This window comes from Ictalurus punctatus, chromosome 7 (genome assembly GCF_001660625.3).
Source record: "Ictalurus punctatus breed USDA103 chromosome 7, Coco_2.0, whole genome shotgun sequence".
NCBI classification, from domain to species: Eukaryota; Metazoa; Chordata; class Actinopteri; order Siluriformes; family Ictaluridae; genus Ictalurus; species Ictalurus punctatus.
This window is the reverse complement of record NC_030422.2, coordinates 6,699,739-6,714,870: the sequence shown is the minus strand read 5'-3', so window position 1 is coordinate 6,714,870 and position 15,132 is coordinate 6,699,739. Positions and strand designations below refer to the sequence as shown.

The 15,132-nt window shown below is 42.7% G+C and overlaps 1 protein-coding gene across 1 annotated transcript; it reads right to left on the bottom strand.

Annotated features, from left to right (window-relative positions):
* Positions 1-201: 201 nt before the first annotated feature.
* Positions 202-14,699, bottom strand: emilin2a (elastin microfibril interfacer 2a). Its single transcript, XM_017472870.3, has 9 exons — positions 14,461-14,699; positions 13,756-13,881; positions 8,999-9,192; positions 6,903-8,807; positions 2,046-2,369; positions 1,906-1,953; positions 1,759-1,806; positions 1,535-1,675; positions 202-1,325 (listed from the first exon to the last, which is right to left on the bottom strand). Exons 1-9 carry the CDS (start codon positions 14,559-14,561, stop codon positions 997-999), a joined length of 3,216 nt encoding a protein of 1,071 aa, XP_017328359.2. The 5' UTR covers positions 14,562-14,699; the 3' UTR covers positions 202-996.
* Positions 14,700-15,132: the final 433 nt, after the last annotated feature.

Here is a 15,132-nt window from a genome sequence, read left to right as displayed (position 1 = left end):
GTTGGACAAAACAGTAGAGCTCGTTATGGCATTGTTTACAATGCAGATATAAACAAACCCTTTAATGCTTTCTGGGGCTGATTGCAGAGTCTTGCATTTAGCACTTTATCTATTCTAAATCGTTTCTATAGTAACGACATAGACAGGGACTTATGCGCCACACATATGGATTTAAAAAAAAAAACGTAACTGTTGATCACGTGAGGTTTTCAGTGAAGAGACGTTTATTTAACAGTTTATGGAAGGAGTCTCCAGTGTCGGTGTTTTGTAACAGTCAGAGGTAAAGCCATACGTTTACAGTTTCTGAGATGGGGGCATATTTTCGGTTTCTTGGTAACATGACGAGCCGTGTTATTTGTCTTCAGGAGAAAGGGGGAAAAAAAAAAGACACTGGTGAGGGAACAACTGTTCTAAGTAATAACGAAGGCTAACTAATATGTTCGGTAAACACTGCATGACATTAAAGGTAACTAGAAACGCTTGAACGCACGACGTGTTCGTTAATAAATAAAAATTGCAATCTTTGGTTAATTCCTTTTGGTATAAGAGGAATAAAACACTTTGGGAGGTGCTGTCTTCAGAGTGGTAATGACATCACAACACTTATTGTTTATTATTATTGTCTTATAACAGCACACCCTGTTTTATTCCTTTTAGATATAGCAAAATAAAGGCATTTATAATACTGCTTATTGATTTGTAATGAAATGATTCTATTCGCTCTGGTCTTTTGATCAACCGCATTTTTATATTAAAAGGTGCAGTGTAAGTAAATACATTATACAATGGAAATATGTGAAGTATGACTAAATATGCACTGCTTTTTCATGGTACAACCATGCAACGTGTGGCACTTTTTCTCAAGTCGAGCCAAAGCCCAGCAGTGAGTTCCTTGCAGTGTCGTCTGGCTCGCCGCAAGCTGCCATGTAAATGCGGAGAGCTGCACAGCCGGGCAGTCCTCTGCAGCGCTTGTTTGTTTGTTTTATTTCCTGGATGTTATCTGTGAACCTGAGTGGAATAGAGGAAGATACCGCTGAACGTGGAGAGTATCTCTTTGGCCTCCGAGAGGGCGAGGGTTCCAGCTGTGCGCACTAGTGCGACTCGATCTCCTGCACGCAGCGACAGGATTAGGCTGAACGAGACAGAACTACCACACTGACAAGGCCTTGATGCGTGCTGCCCATTGTGTCCTCCATAACCTGCTGAATCTAGCTTCTGCACGCTGCGCTCAGACACGGATAGTACAGCCTCCAGCCGCTCGTGCCGAGGAGCTGTCAGCACGGCCGAGATTAGATAACGACCGTTCGTTGGCGCCGTGAAGATTCCTGCAGAGTAAGCAAGGAGAGATTACTTTCCTGCCAATTATGACATGTACTGGCTGTTCCGTCTTAAGGTAGTGTATCCTTAGTCCTAAATGGTTAAAACATGGGTTTTAAATGAAGAACCTTAATAGAGTCATTGAAAAAGCAGATCTGTTCCCTGTGTTTGTTTGTTTGTTTGTTTGTTTGTTTATTTATTTATTTATTTAGTATACCTGTTTGGGGATTGTAGTGTCCTCCGTCGTTAACTAGCACTCTATTAAAACGGATGATGCCAAAATCTCCCAAAAACTCTTGGTGTGTGAGGCCAGCGGAGAAAGAGAAAGGCTCTACAAACGCGTTTCTCTCAGACGACACTGTAAAAGAGGCACAAGTGTAGCCTGTTAGTGTAGTGGAAAATAATAACAGATTTACATAGAGTGAGCTGTTTCCGATCTACCTGGTCTTGCAACAAGCCTTTGTGCAGGATTCCATAACACCTGGGAAGCTAATGGAAAAATATAGAAAAGTCATATTGATTAAGGACAGAGTAAAGCCAACTATATGGCTCACCTTGAGAGACGAAAGGTTTTTTTTTTTTTTTTACCAGCGATCGGGTGGGGTTTATACGCCACCGGATTCACGGGGGAATAGCCTGCGGTGAAGGTGCAAGACAACGATATAAGCATTTCTAGATTTAACGTAAAACACAGCAGACAGAAATTGATATCCCGTGTGATCTCTGACCTGGTGCACCTGCGAATCCGTTAATGGGTTTGCCTAAGTCGGGGGATCCACGCTCCCGGCGAGACGAGACTCTCTGTGCGTATCCCGGCGGTCCGGCCACTCCGGTCAAGACGACTGGTTTATGAGGCTGTTGGTGTGGGCTTGAAGGCTGCAGAGGGGCATAAGGCTGGCGTGGGTTTGAGGGCTGGTGTATATATATACGAGGAGTATTGGGCACTGTCCTCTGAGGTATCCGCACAGGAATGTGGATCTCAGGAATCCTCGGTGGGAATACACTCCTTGAATCAGGGAGAGTACTGGGTTTCTCCTGCTTCACTGGCACTCCTGAGAAAGAGAGGATCGACAGAGATGACTCATCTTGTGATTGGGGAGGGGGGGTTAGATAAAACTCTCGTTCAGAGAATACATGACACTCACATGGATAAATCAGTCATCACAAATGAAAATTATGAAGGGAGTGAACTAGATGACTAATCTCATAAGGATGTGCATTGGGGATGTAACACAATACGGACGCATTATTCGGATTGAACAGAAGTACCGAAGAGATACAAATACAGAAAGTGTTCGGAGACGCACTGTTCTTTCTTTCTTTCTTTCTTTCAAGGAAAGCTTGCCAGAACAGTTCACAGAACATTTGGTTACGATTAGAGGTGTGCTTCAGGACTGGGATCCCACAGGATGCAACCAAAAAAGTGCAAGCAATCAGATATAAAACTCATGTTTTAAAAAAAAACAACAACAACAAAGACTCCAGATATTAATGTAACGCAATGTATTAACCACTTTCTATCATTCTTAACCGCATGGTCAAGGTTGTGTTGTTTTAAACTAGGCTGCTAGTTTGTTTATATTTTTGGGAGTACGTAGAGCTGACTAAATCGTTTAGAATGTATCGCAGGCGGGTATAAACTGAAACAATAACGAACCTGTTTTGTATGCATGTCTAGTTGAGAACAGTTCTGCACCAGGGTGATGTAGCTGAGGAACTGTTAGGACACAATTCACATATCATGCTGACGGTGCTTTTCCAGTGTGGCCAGAGACAAAGTAGGGTTCATATATATAGTAATAATTTAAAAAAAAACAGATGAGACATTGCTTTACACCTGAAATACACACGTGTTTCTAATCAACTTTATTTTGGTATTTAGCCCAACATTTGAATTCTCTAGATGCTGTGTAGATTTTTGTTCTGTACAATCATACCTTCATTTCACTACTATAATTTCAATAATAAAGGGCAGAAATCCTGAGTGTTTAGCCAAAAGGAAGAGTACACTTCCGTTAGTGGCTAAATTTTAACTACCGTCAGCAGCCTCACACTGTGAGGTTTCCTCAACCTAGCATGTGGTGTTCATCACACAAGGGTTTAGTCAACGCCGTAATTGCATCTTTTTCTTCCTGCTTACAACCAGCACGAGTAAAACAAATCAACAGCTGAAATCCCATGAGCGCGCTACGAGAAGTCTACACCCGCCCGATTTCCTGCGTCAGCACCGTTCGTAACGCCAGGTATCTCAGAAACACACACGTAAAGCCCATTTCCCATGAGATAATTGCTATCTAACTGTTTCCCACGGGGTCTGCTTGGGACGCAGAGGAAATCACAGGCTACTTTGCGCAATGGCTCAGCATACTACACACAGATGTGGCATCTTAACCAACAGTGATTCACTAAGTAAGAGCGTATCGAGCCAAAATTAAACCTGTTTCTGGAAATCTACCTTCCAGGCTGATTCAGGTTCCCTAATCCAACACATCCTGATAAACACGGTCAGCTGTATTGGATTATGAAGTGAACTCTCTAGAAAGATCTCTGGGAACAGGGTCGGTGATTGCTGCTGTAAAAGTATGTTTTAGACCGTAGTGTTGACTCAGACGTGACGCTTGTTTATGGGGAGAAAGTCAGGGCTTGTAAATGCTTGGTTTAGGGAGGTTATGTTTACAAATGACCAAGATGGGAAGATCCGATTGAAATGGGATAATTGAAAAAAGACATCAGAAAATGTTGCGTCCGATTTCAGCCATTAGCTTGGAAGGCATAACAGAAGGAAGGAACTGGCAGTGTTTTCTCTCCCCCCCCCACCACCCACCCCACCCCGTCTCTCTCTCTCACACACACATACAGTGTTATTAACAACCACAGTTCTGCACCTTGCCCTGATGGTCAGACCTTAGTGAAGTAATCTCACTCTTGGCCTGATCCAATCTGAAAACATCCAGATGGGTCTCTGGACCCTGACTCAGAACTTTGACCCAGCTCTTATTCTCCACTTATTTTCTCCACAGTTATAGTGATGCTAAAAATAGTCACACATCTTAAAGCTGGTCCGTTCACCTCTACACAATGCACACACACTGGGAGAGGGTGAGAGATACCCTGGCATTCTCTACTGGGAAGATATCAATCAGCAGGAAGGGAAGAACAGGAAAGACGATGAGAGTAGATAAGCTGAAATATACACCATGGCAGACCATTGTGAGCTATATTTTAAAGGTTGTCTAGTCCAGAATTCATAAAACTATCAAGTGATTGTCTCCAGTATGAGCTGTGAGCCTATTAGTCTCTCGTACTGGCCGAAGGTTCTATTGTGGTGAGTTATTAATTCATGGAGAGGACAAAAAAAAAAAAACCTCAAGATTCATTTCGCTATAAACATTGTAGAAATCAGTGAAGAGCACTGGATTTGAGAAACCAGACCTCATACTTACCAGCAGATTGTGTTGTCACTGACAGAACAACTGCATGAATTAGTTCCAGAATTGCACAACGGCATACCCCTGCCCCAGACTGCTTGCCAGAACGAATGAGTAATGCTTAAGACTTTGCAACAGCAAGCCCAGTTGTCTTGTTGGCTATTGTACTTCATTCTTTCCACCTTTTCAGGCCCTTTTAGAACTACAAAATGGTTTCCAACTCTGTTAGAAAAAAAAGCTATTCAAATATCGCGTCTGCAGAACCCAAATGGTAGAAACTTCAATGCTGGTTAATAACTCTCCGTCTTATTGGTGCACGTCAGATTTTTTTCAATCGGCACATTACTGGTGACGATGTATAGAGTACTGTCCTATGTTGACTTTGGGTTTATATAATAGAAATGTATGTTATTTAAGCATGTAGCCAAATGTAAATACAATACTCAGAATGAACTGATAATGTCTTCTAAATGGATATAAATACAGACACGAACGGGAGATGTAGTATTCAGTTGGTTTTTATTTTTATTTTCAAAGGGCATCTGGTTGAGATTAGGGGTATGCATTAGTACTGGGATTCTTCCGTGGAACACAACAAACAAGTTGTGACCCACAAAGGAGCTGCACAGGATGTTTACAGCCTCCTCAGATTTGTAGTGGTTTAAATTTGCCTACTAGTTTGGTTATCCCATGCACAGACCAATTATTACCTACAAAGATCATGGTGACAATGCATTTCCACCTCTGGGTTGTTTTTTCCGCCACCCCCCCCCAGGTTTCCTGGGGCACAATGATAGAGTTCGTGTTTAGACAACAACAAAAACACTTTCAGGTTTAGGCCCTGCCTACTTCAGGTTTAACTCTGAAGACAGCTACAAATACAGGTAGTATAATTACATTACATCCCTAATATTATCACGTGCCTGTGAATAAATTGGACTTGTGCCTGGACACGACCTTTATGCATGCTTAGGAATGACTTGATACTTGATATCCAGCCTGGAATGATGACATCAGACGTTACAGGGAGGCTCCCAAGAATCAGCATGCAGGCGTTACATCACGAACGGCTCATAGCCCAACATCTGCACTAGGGTGGGGTCGTGAGCCTGGCTTACAACACTGCACATCCATAGGCCCAGTCCTAGGCTCTGCTGGTTAATGAAGACCAGACCCACACAAACATACACATACTGAACTCCCTACACATTTCCTCTTGCTGTGCTGGGAAAAGTCGAGCATGGCCAGCAATGGACAGTTGGAAGACCACGCAACTCATGAGCTCACAAAGCTCAGGAAAGGATTCAGAAGATAGTCACTCATTCATCATCCTACAGAGATTAGCGTGTCAGGAAGCTTAAATACGAACATCGGAAAAATTTCGCCGAGTTAAACCTACACCATGACTTATGGGTTTAACGAGTGCGTCCGTTTCCATACCGGTGCAGATCCCACGTTGTAAGATCACACTCTTTAATTAAATATTACCTATACTTAAATCTTTTAGACGAGTAACCAAAACACAACACAGTTAGCATAACGATATTACATAGCGATTACCCGTCACTTGTTTATGAGTAAGGCACGATTGTATTTGGCGCCATGCCAATGCTCATAACTCTCATTTTGCTACATGTAGGGAGGCCCCTTGCCTTTCTGTAGCCCTGGGGAATTGCAGACTTATGAGCACGCCTGCATCTCATAGCACGTGCGCCGTGGACACGATGACACTCTTTACGTCGAGAAAGAACGTCGGGAGACGTTTCTCAGACGCCCAGGAAAAAAATTCCCAATAACAGGTCTGGTTTGGTCGACAAACCATGTGGATGGATGTGAGTCATAAAGATAAGTCCAAACAACTGGAAAGAGAGCCATAATTTTTGTGCGTGGAAGCGATCCAATTTTCCGATCCTTTTCCAAGCCATACACATCATGCAGTGTTTTTCAATCTCAATTTTTCAACTGTATAAATACACTCACTTCCAGTGGTGTTGAGACATGGTGAAGTAGAATTCAAGATATTTACGTAACATTATGCAAAACGGTATGCCTGGTGGAGGAAGGAACGGTACCCAGAAGTATTTTTAATATAAGGCCCATATTTGTGTATGCTGTTTGCAATCATTTAAAGTAAACATGTGGTTTTGCATCACGTACCTTGCTGCTTTGTGGTATGGTTCTTAGAGTTCGCAAGTTGAGTCTGAACATTGTGCAGGGTGATCTGGAGGTTGCCGATCCCCCTGGAGTGTATCTGCAGTGTGGAGTTCATTTGAGCCAAGTTCCTTTCCAGATCCTCTTTCATAGCCTGAACTTGACTTCTCTCATCATTTACCTTCCCACACAAGTCTTCTAGTGTAGCAATCCTGCTGCCTACTGCAGAGATGCCCTCAGTTACACCGTCTGCCTTCTCCTTACAAAGAGTCAACTCTGCAGTCACTTGGGAGCTCAGCCTATCTAGTCTGTTGCTGAGCTCCTCCACCTGACTGTGGCTTGGTTTGCTTGCCTCGTGGGACGCAGGCGGTACCATTGATGGTATCTGAATCTGTTCTATCTGTGCTTCTATGCAACAACTAGAGTTCAGGGTCTGAAGCTCTTGGCTAAACTTGCTCATGACATCTCCTAACCCTGTCACAGCTCCAGACAGACCACTCACATTATCCATTAGAGGCTTCAACTTGCTGTGCACATCCTGCATGCTAACACTGTTCACTTGGTTCTCAAGCTTCAGAGAATCAACTACATCCTCTAACCGTACAAGCTTTGCTGCACTGCTTTCAACATTGGTGCTCAGGACGTCCAGTTGATTTCTACAGTGCCTCACGTCCTGCGTAATACTAGCCAGACTGCCGAGGTTTTGAGGATCAATGGATGGACTTGAGTTGCAGTCAATGGAGCAGATGTGCTGAATAGCATTCAATTTGTCCTCCAGACCCTGAATCTCATACTTGTTTGCATTAACCTGTGTTTGCAGAGCATCAACAGACTCGCTGAACATCCCTGGGAAGGAGGTGTTACTCATCTCGATCAGCATGGTTGTAAACTGGTCCGCCATAGAATTCAGTCTCTTGTCCAAGAGCTCCCGGATCTTTGCCGTCTCTTCGGCTATAGCCTGGGTTAACTTCCCATCCACGTAGAAGCAGTAGGCTTCTGCATTCCTCTCGGTCACATTCATCCTGTCTTCAAGCTCATCCATGCGAGGACCAAATACATCTTCCAGTTGTAGCATGGACAGATGTCCTAATTCGTTGTCCACACGGGCGTTTAAGACTTGATGAGCATCTACCAGACGCTGAAGCGTTTTTTGTAGATCATTGTCATCCGCTTTAAATGGAGCTGTTTGCCTGTGAGTGCGCACCAGTCCGTCGGACATAGCCGTATCCAGACGTAGCTCGTGTATCTCCTTCCTGAGCTCAGCCTCCTGGCTGTCCAGTAGTTTTGTCAGGTTGTCATAACTTCTATTCCATCCCTCTTTACAGGCCTTCTGAAAAGACAGCATCCTATCATCACATGCACTCTTCAGCTTTGCTATCTCATCCTTCATGTCCACAACCAGCTCCTTCTTTAATTTCTCAAACTTAGTATCAATGTAGGACTGAAGGATATCAATGTCTGAGGAGGCACCAGCGGTAACTGCTGGTCCCTGAGAAGCGTCCATTAGCATTCGGATCTGGCCACTGTGTCCAGTCACAGCTTCCCGCAGCTCCTCGATCGCCTCATCCTTGCTTTTCAGGGCATCTGTTACATCATTAAGCCTAGCCAGCACTTTTTCCATGCCCCTCTCCTCGAGTCCCCTTGCGGCTTGGTGTCCATCCAGATGCACCAAGCTTTCCTCGGTGCCTCCTGTTTTTGCGCTATCTTGCACATGCATGTTGCTGAGGAGAGTGGCGAGCATTTTGCTGGTGTCTTCCTGTAGATCGTTACGTAGGTTCGCAGTCATGCTAGTCATGGCTGCCTGGAGGTCCAACACTGTCTGAGAAAGGCGCTGCACTTCTTCCTCCAGTTGACGAGTTTTCCCAATTTCATGGTAGGTGTCGTACTGCTCTATCTCGCGTCTCTCTGGCCCTATCGCAGGAGAAAAGATAGCAAATGGATCCTTTCAATAAGAGTATACTGTATGTAGGTATGTATAATAAACCGCATGTCAGATATCGGATTATAGATAGCCTTGGTGAGCAAATCTGGATTAGATTATTAAGTACAATTCATACAAATTTGTAACCAAGAGAGAAGACAAAAGTTCTTGACTATCTTACTTTGTAAGTGTTGCGTGTATCCAGTATAGGGCTGAGGATGTGGTTTTGGTTGAGGTTTAAGTAACATTTGCCGATTTGGTGTGCCTTTTAGTTCTTTGCAGTCTGGACCTTGATACCCTGGACAGCACCTCCATTCCAGTTCAGTAACGGTCTTATAGGAAATCCTGTAACTGGGTTGAAAATGGGTCCGATACCTGGAAAACAACATTGCATGCACACAAGCTGAAACCTACTTTAATAAGTAAGGAATAACACTATGCTGTTATTAAAAAATAACACATCACCTATATTATGAGAGGAATTATATTATATGCCGTGATGTGGTATAAGTCCAGATAACAGCCTATCTAAAACCACTGTCTGGCCGGCTGTGAACTTTGACTCATGCTTCCCTGAGAAGCACAAAGCAGTCCATACAAATGAACGAATCAGCGATCACGATTCTAAATTCTTTATTCGAATATTTTGAGATACGGGCCTAATCATCGAGATTAAAAAAAAGAAAAAAAAGAAAAATGGCTTGAAATATTTCACTTTGTGTGTAATGAATCTAGAATCTATGAAGGTTCCATTTTTTTTTATTAAATTATGGGAAAAAAAAGAACTTTTCCACGATATTCTAATTAATAAATAAATATACTTTTTTTTTTAAACACATTATTAATAAATAATGTGATTAGCAACTAATCTAACATTGTGCAATTTAACCATATTACAGTAAAAACCACTCCATGGCATCTTCTAAAAGTCTACAAATAAAGTATTTCCCTACAACCAACTGATTGAACACCCTTCGAGAGAGAGAGAGAGAGAGAGAGAGAGAGAGAGAGAAACAAAAAGCTATGTAAAAAGGATATTTGCTTTCTACCTCTGAGACAACTGTTAAAAGTTGTAGAAAACTCTACAACTCCCTTCCCAAAAAAAGTTCAAAGTACGCCCTCCTTAGACCTCTAAAACCGTTAACGATATTTTTACGTGTTTTTAGTAATTATTCGAAACCTACTGATACTTTTAGAAATCTGCATAGATGCACTTGGTTCTCCACAGACACAGTTAACTGGAGGGTAACACAATAAACCCCAGTGATACAATGGATTCCCATCAGTAATAAATAAATAAAAAAATGAGAGAAGAAATGCCATCATTTCCTGCGATGAGGATTAGGCTGGGTCAGTTTTCACATCTGCGAGTGCAATTATGGATGAAAATAATAATACACGTTCCCACAAAAAATCTCCCAGATAACAAGCCGTATTCTCTTCACGGTATGTCTTCGTTGTAACACGTTTAAGAAACCGCGGAAGAAACCTCATTATGGAATCTGATATGGAACATAAGGTCAGACCTGCGTGAACCTTTGGGTTATTTTTTCCCCTCCATAAGGGATAACAAACTAATGTATCTTTACAATTCTTACACGACATACGCAGTCAGTCATAATTTAAATACTCTAAAATGTGACAGTCTAGCCCACAGTAAGTAGAAGTGAATTGTGAAATGTTAATGATGAAATATTTAGTGATTGTGATGGGTTGGCCCCCCATCCAAGGCGCCCCTGCCTTGTGCCCTGATTCCCCAGGGAAAGGCTCCAGGGACCCTGTGTATGATAAGCAGTACAGAAAATGGATGGATAAATATTTTTTGAATTGAGAAATGTTAATAACATTTCTTAAAAATATTTATCACTCTAATTAGGCATTTGTACATCTTTTTTTCCCCTTCCTTTTACAGTTAATACGAGTGCTGGTTATGAGTCTTTTAGCTTTAGTTTAGTGTAGTTTGGTCTGTGGCAATCATAGTGATTAAATATTAGGTATTCAAAATCTTTTGCCAGGCAGCGCACACTCCCATGAGATGAAGAGTCGAGACATCATGGATCACGTTGCCATGATGGCTGCCATGTTTAGATCATGTGTCCAGTCATAGAAGTCATGATTAGATCGTGTAACCATTCAGCATAGAGGAGAGGTCTTCAGTCTTGTCTACAAAAGGCCGTTGTGGCTGCAGGCTTTCATTCCAGCCCGAGATGAACTGATTATACAGTACAAGTGGAAACAGGAGTGACTCCTGCCTGGTTGGAATGAAAGTCTGCAGCCACGCCGGCCCTTCGTGGACGAGATTGAAGACCTCACCATAGAAGAATAAGATCTGTGCACTCGTTGGCCGCTGCTTCTACGTTAGGTCGTGTCCCAAATGAAATGACATCATGATATCTGCTGTCATCTTTTAAAACGGCACTTCAATTTAATGACCTCAGCGAAGTACAAACTAATGATAAGTAGTTTTTTTTTTTTTTTTTTTAAACCATTTGGGACAGTCTTTGTACTCTCTGTGCTATGCTTCAAAGCAGCAGCTGAATAGTGAGTTGTGTAACTAGAAGTTATATAAGACAGAAAATCATCAAGGACCTTAATCAGTACACTTACAGGCAGCAATCTGAAGCAATTAACAAAATGTCATCAACAAAAACAACAAAAGCAGCAAAGAGTAAACACTTGTATACGTGTTTTTATTTATTTATTTATTTTTAAAATTAAATTCATGGATTAACCAGACTGTCCAGGATTTGGCGATCGCAGAAATTAACGCAAAATCAAGCAAACTCCGCAATATTCTGAGGAGCTTTCAATCTTAAAAAGTACAGTGGGCCTTTAAATTATGATTACGATTTTGTGGACGGGGTATGATATGAAGATTAGTGTGAAGGAACCAAGAACACCTAAAATGTTATCTCAGACAAGGCTACATGATTGTTTTATGATTTTACATTCATCTCCCTCCACTGGCTTCCTGTAGCCGCCCGGATCAAATTCAAGGCCTTGATGCTCACCTACAAGACGCTGCCCTTCCTCAACACTCTCCCGAAGGCTTCCGTTCCCTCACGCGATCTGCGATCGGTTAACGACCGACTCTTAGTAGTGTCTACTCATCGTAGCTCAAGGCCCCTTTCCAGAACCTTCACACTGACCGTCCCTCAGTGGTGGAATGAACTTCCAACCTCAATCCGGACCACAGGATCTCTCACTATCTTCAAAAAACAGCTAAAGACCCGCCTCTTCCCTGAACACTTAACTAACCCCTACCTTGTGCCCTAGTCCTGTCCCGCCATTAAAAAAACCGCACTTACACTGGGTCCTACACCTTTACTCTCTGCACTTTGCCCCTCTTTTAAAAAATCTTTCTAATCTTGTACAGGAACACTGCTTGTATTGTTCTCTGCTTGATATCTCGCTTTGCTTGTACTTCTTCATTTGTAAGTCGCTTTGGATAAAAGCGCCTGCTAAATGAATAAATGCAAATGTAATGTAAATATTAAAACGTGTAGATAGTGATATTCGGATTTAGGGCCACAGCCCTACATGGATGTGTGATTTTAGTTTTTATAACACAGCAGTATGAGCCCAAGGAAGGCCATGTTCTCTGACGGTAATCAGCCAATGAGTTGATGTGGGTGAAATGAGTGCTACGCTGTGCTCTTAAGACTGGAGACTGACATGCCTTTTCTGGTGCCTTCGAGCTGTTTTCAAGTTGAGGACAGTGGTGCAATTAAGCTGCAAAGAATGTCTACACTCCACGAAAAATCCAGGAACCCCCCAACACACACACAGTCCTAGTACTAACCGGCACTCTGAATCACCATGCACTACAGGCACGACTGTACAGCTCCCTTTTTGCTTGTAGTGAGGTGTCGTTCAAGAACGATTCGTTCGTTTTGAACGAATCTTTAATAGGACTCGGAAACAACGAGTTGTCTCGGGGAGTGATTCGTTCATTTTTGACCGCGCAGGCGCTGCAACACCCCTATATGTTCTGTACAGGAAACAGAAATGATTCGTACACGGCTCGAGTCTATGGGTCCGAGTCGTTTGTTCATCACGTCACAGCTCCTCTGCATTCAGCCCGTGCGGATGAACGAACGACTCGAACCCGAAGACTCGAGAGCTGAACTAATCGCTTCTGTTTCCGTGGAACAGACGTAAAAAATGTGACGTGACGAAAGAAAGAACGACTCGGATCGGGAAGTGAGGTGAACTAACACAGTGGTTTTCAAAGTGGGGGCCGCGGCCCACTTAGGGGCTGCCAGGGGGCGCGCGGGGGGCCTCAACAATTTGGTCGGAGCCACCAAGCCCATCCCCCCACTAGTGTGTTTTCTCTTTCTCACGCTCAGTCAACCACACACACACACAATGTAATTACCTAATGTAATGTAATGTGAAGATGTAAGATGTAATTATTAATAAAAAAGGGGGATATATTCAGAAGTCTGTATTTTTAATGTGTTTTAAAGGCATCTTGCAAAAGGGGGGCCTCGGTCAAATGTTAATGCCATCTGGGGGGCCTTGCCCTGGAAAAGTTTGGGAACCTCTGAACTAACAGACCTCGTAGCCTGAAGATCCAGCTAAGCTATTAATGAATCATTTCGGTTTCTAATAATTCGTCCTTGGCTGCGTTCGCCTATTTTAAGTACTAGATGTGTTGGGGAAATTTACCATGTAACATTTGAATTATATTCTGCTGAAATGAACGAAATGACTCGGAAAAAAAAAAGATCCGTTCATTTTGATTCAAAGATCCGAGTCAGTAAAATGATCCGAACTTCCTATCACTATTTGGACGGCCGTACATTCTCTGGTTTTAACTCCAACAAGCCCCACCCTCTCCCTGTAGTATTAGCGTCACTCGTAGCTGTTCTTAAGGATAGGATCAGCCCATGCCCCGCCCCCATGTCATGCCCCGCCCCTCGCGGTGGTACTCACATCACTGGAGGCTCGCAGTCGGGTTGGTGTGGAGGGCAGGGCGCAGCCTCAGCTTCAAGCACTGCAGGAAGGTCCGCGCGCACTGCGCAGCTCACGTTCTTCTGCACGATAAACGCGCACCAGTTTCTGCCAAATCGATAAACAAAGACAGTTTACTTCATCCAAAATCCTATTCTTGATGAAATTCATTTACCGTGATACTGTCACTGTAGGCTGAAAACCGGAAGCGAGCCAAATTGCGCAATGATTGTAGCCAATTAAAGTGTGACGTTATAGCGTGCAAACACATCTGGAACATCTGGGGCTCGTAGCAATGAAATCAAGCAAGACTGTAACGTTTTATTGCACTTTTCTTGTTGTTGCTGCTGCTTTAAGAACAATATGAAAGGATGGGGGAAGAAATGTAATTAATATGTGTGCTCCATCAAAGCAGCTTATCATTCTGTATCCACATGCCAGTCTCAATACTGTAAAATTCCCTCAACTCGTGCATTAAAGCAAAAGCGTCTCCTCACATAAATGACTGTAAAATCTCCTCGAGCTAATGCGACAATCTCTTATCTACAAGTTCAGCATAATGGCAAGAAACAAACATGCGATTTTTATTTCCCTCCCAAACACACACACACTTTTAAAGCATGATATGAATGATAAAACTGAGTCTTTCACTTTCACCAGTCCACTAGTCTGGAAGTTGATACTCACTTGTTTCTGAGCCTGTGCGTGTTGTACTGGAGACTCAGAGAAACGCTTCCCAAAAACACCACTGCGAACCCCAAACTGCTCAGATGAGGCTTTACACTCATCTTAAATCCTGGCAATTAAAGACAAATAACCTTAAAAGGATGACTGGGGGTCTGATTGGATTCAGCCTTCCCAAAGCCAGCACACAGAGAGAAGGAGAGTCCGAGCGACTTCACAAGTTTGAGGAAAAAAGTTAGTCTGAACTCTACAGGGGTCCGAAAAAACAAGGTTGCCAGATTGAACCGAGTGTCTTTAGTCTTTCCAACCAGATGTCTTTAAATAACAATAAAAAAAGATCCTTCTCTATTTATTGTACACCACTACAAGCTGCAATATTTTCCAATAATAATATTAGACCACGTCGAAAACTATAACAAAGCAACATAATCAACAGACTACATCGCAAACAACAAGTATCCAAAAATCTTTTTTTTTTTTTAGGTCCACACAGATCCATGTTTCTCAATCTGGCAACACTAGACACAAGAATTAGTGGGGGCGGGACAAGTGGCCTAAAAACACAATAGTGGACTTAAATACCCCACAGTGCTTTTAAACGAACTCTAAACTAGTCGTGATTTGGGCTGTTTGTGTTTAGATTTATGTGCTTATGTCCTTTCACAGTTAAATCCG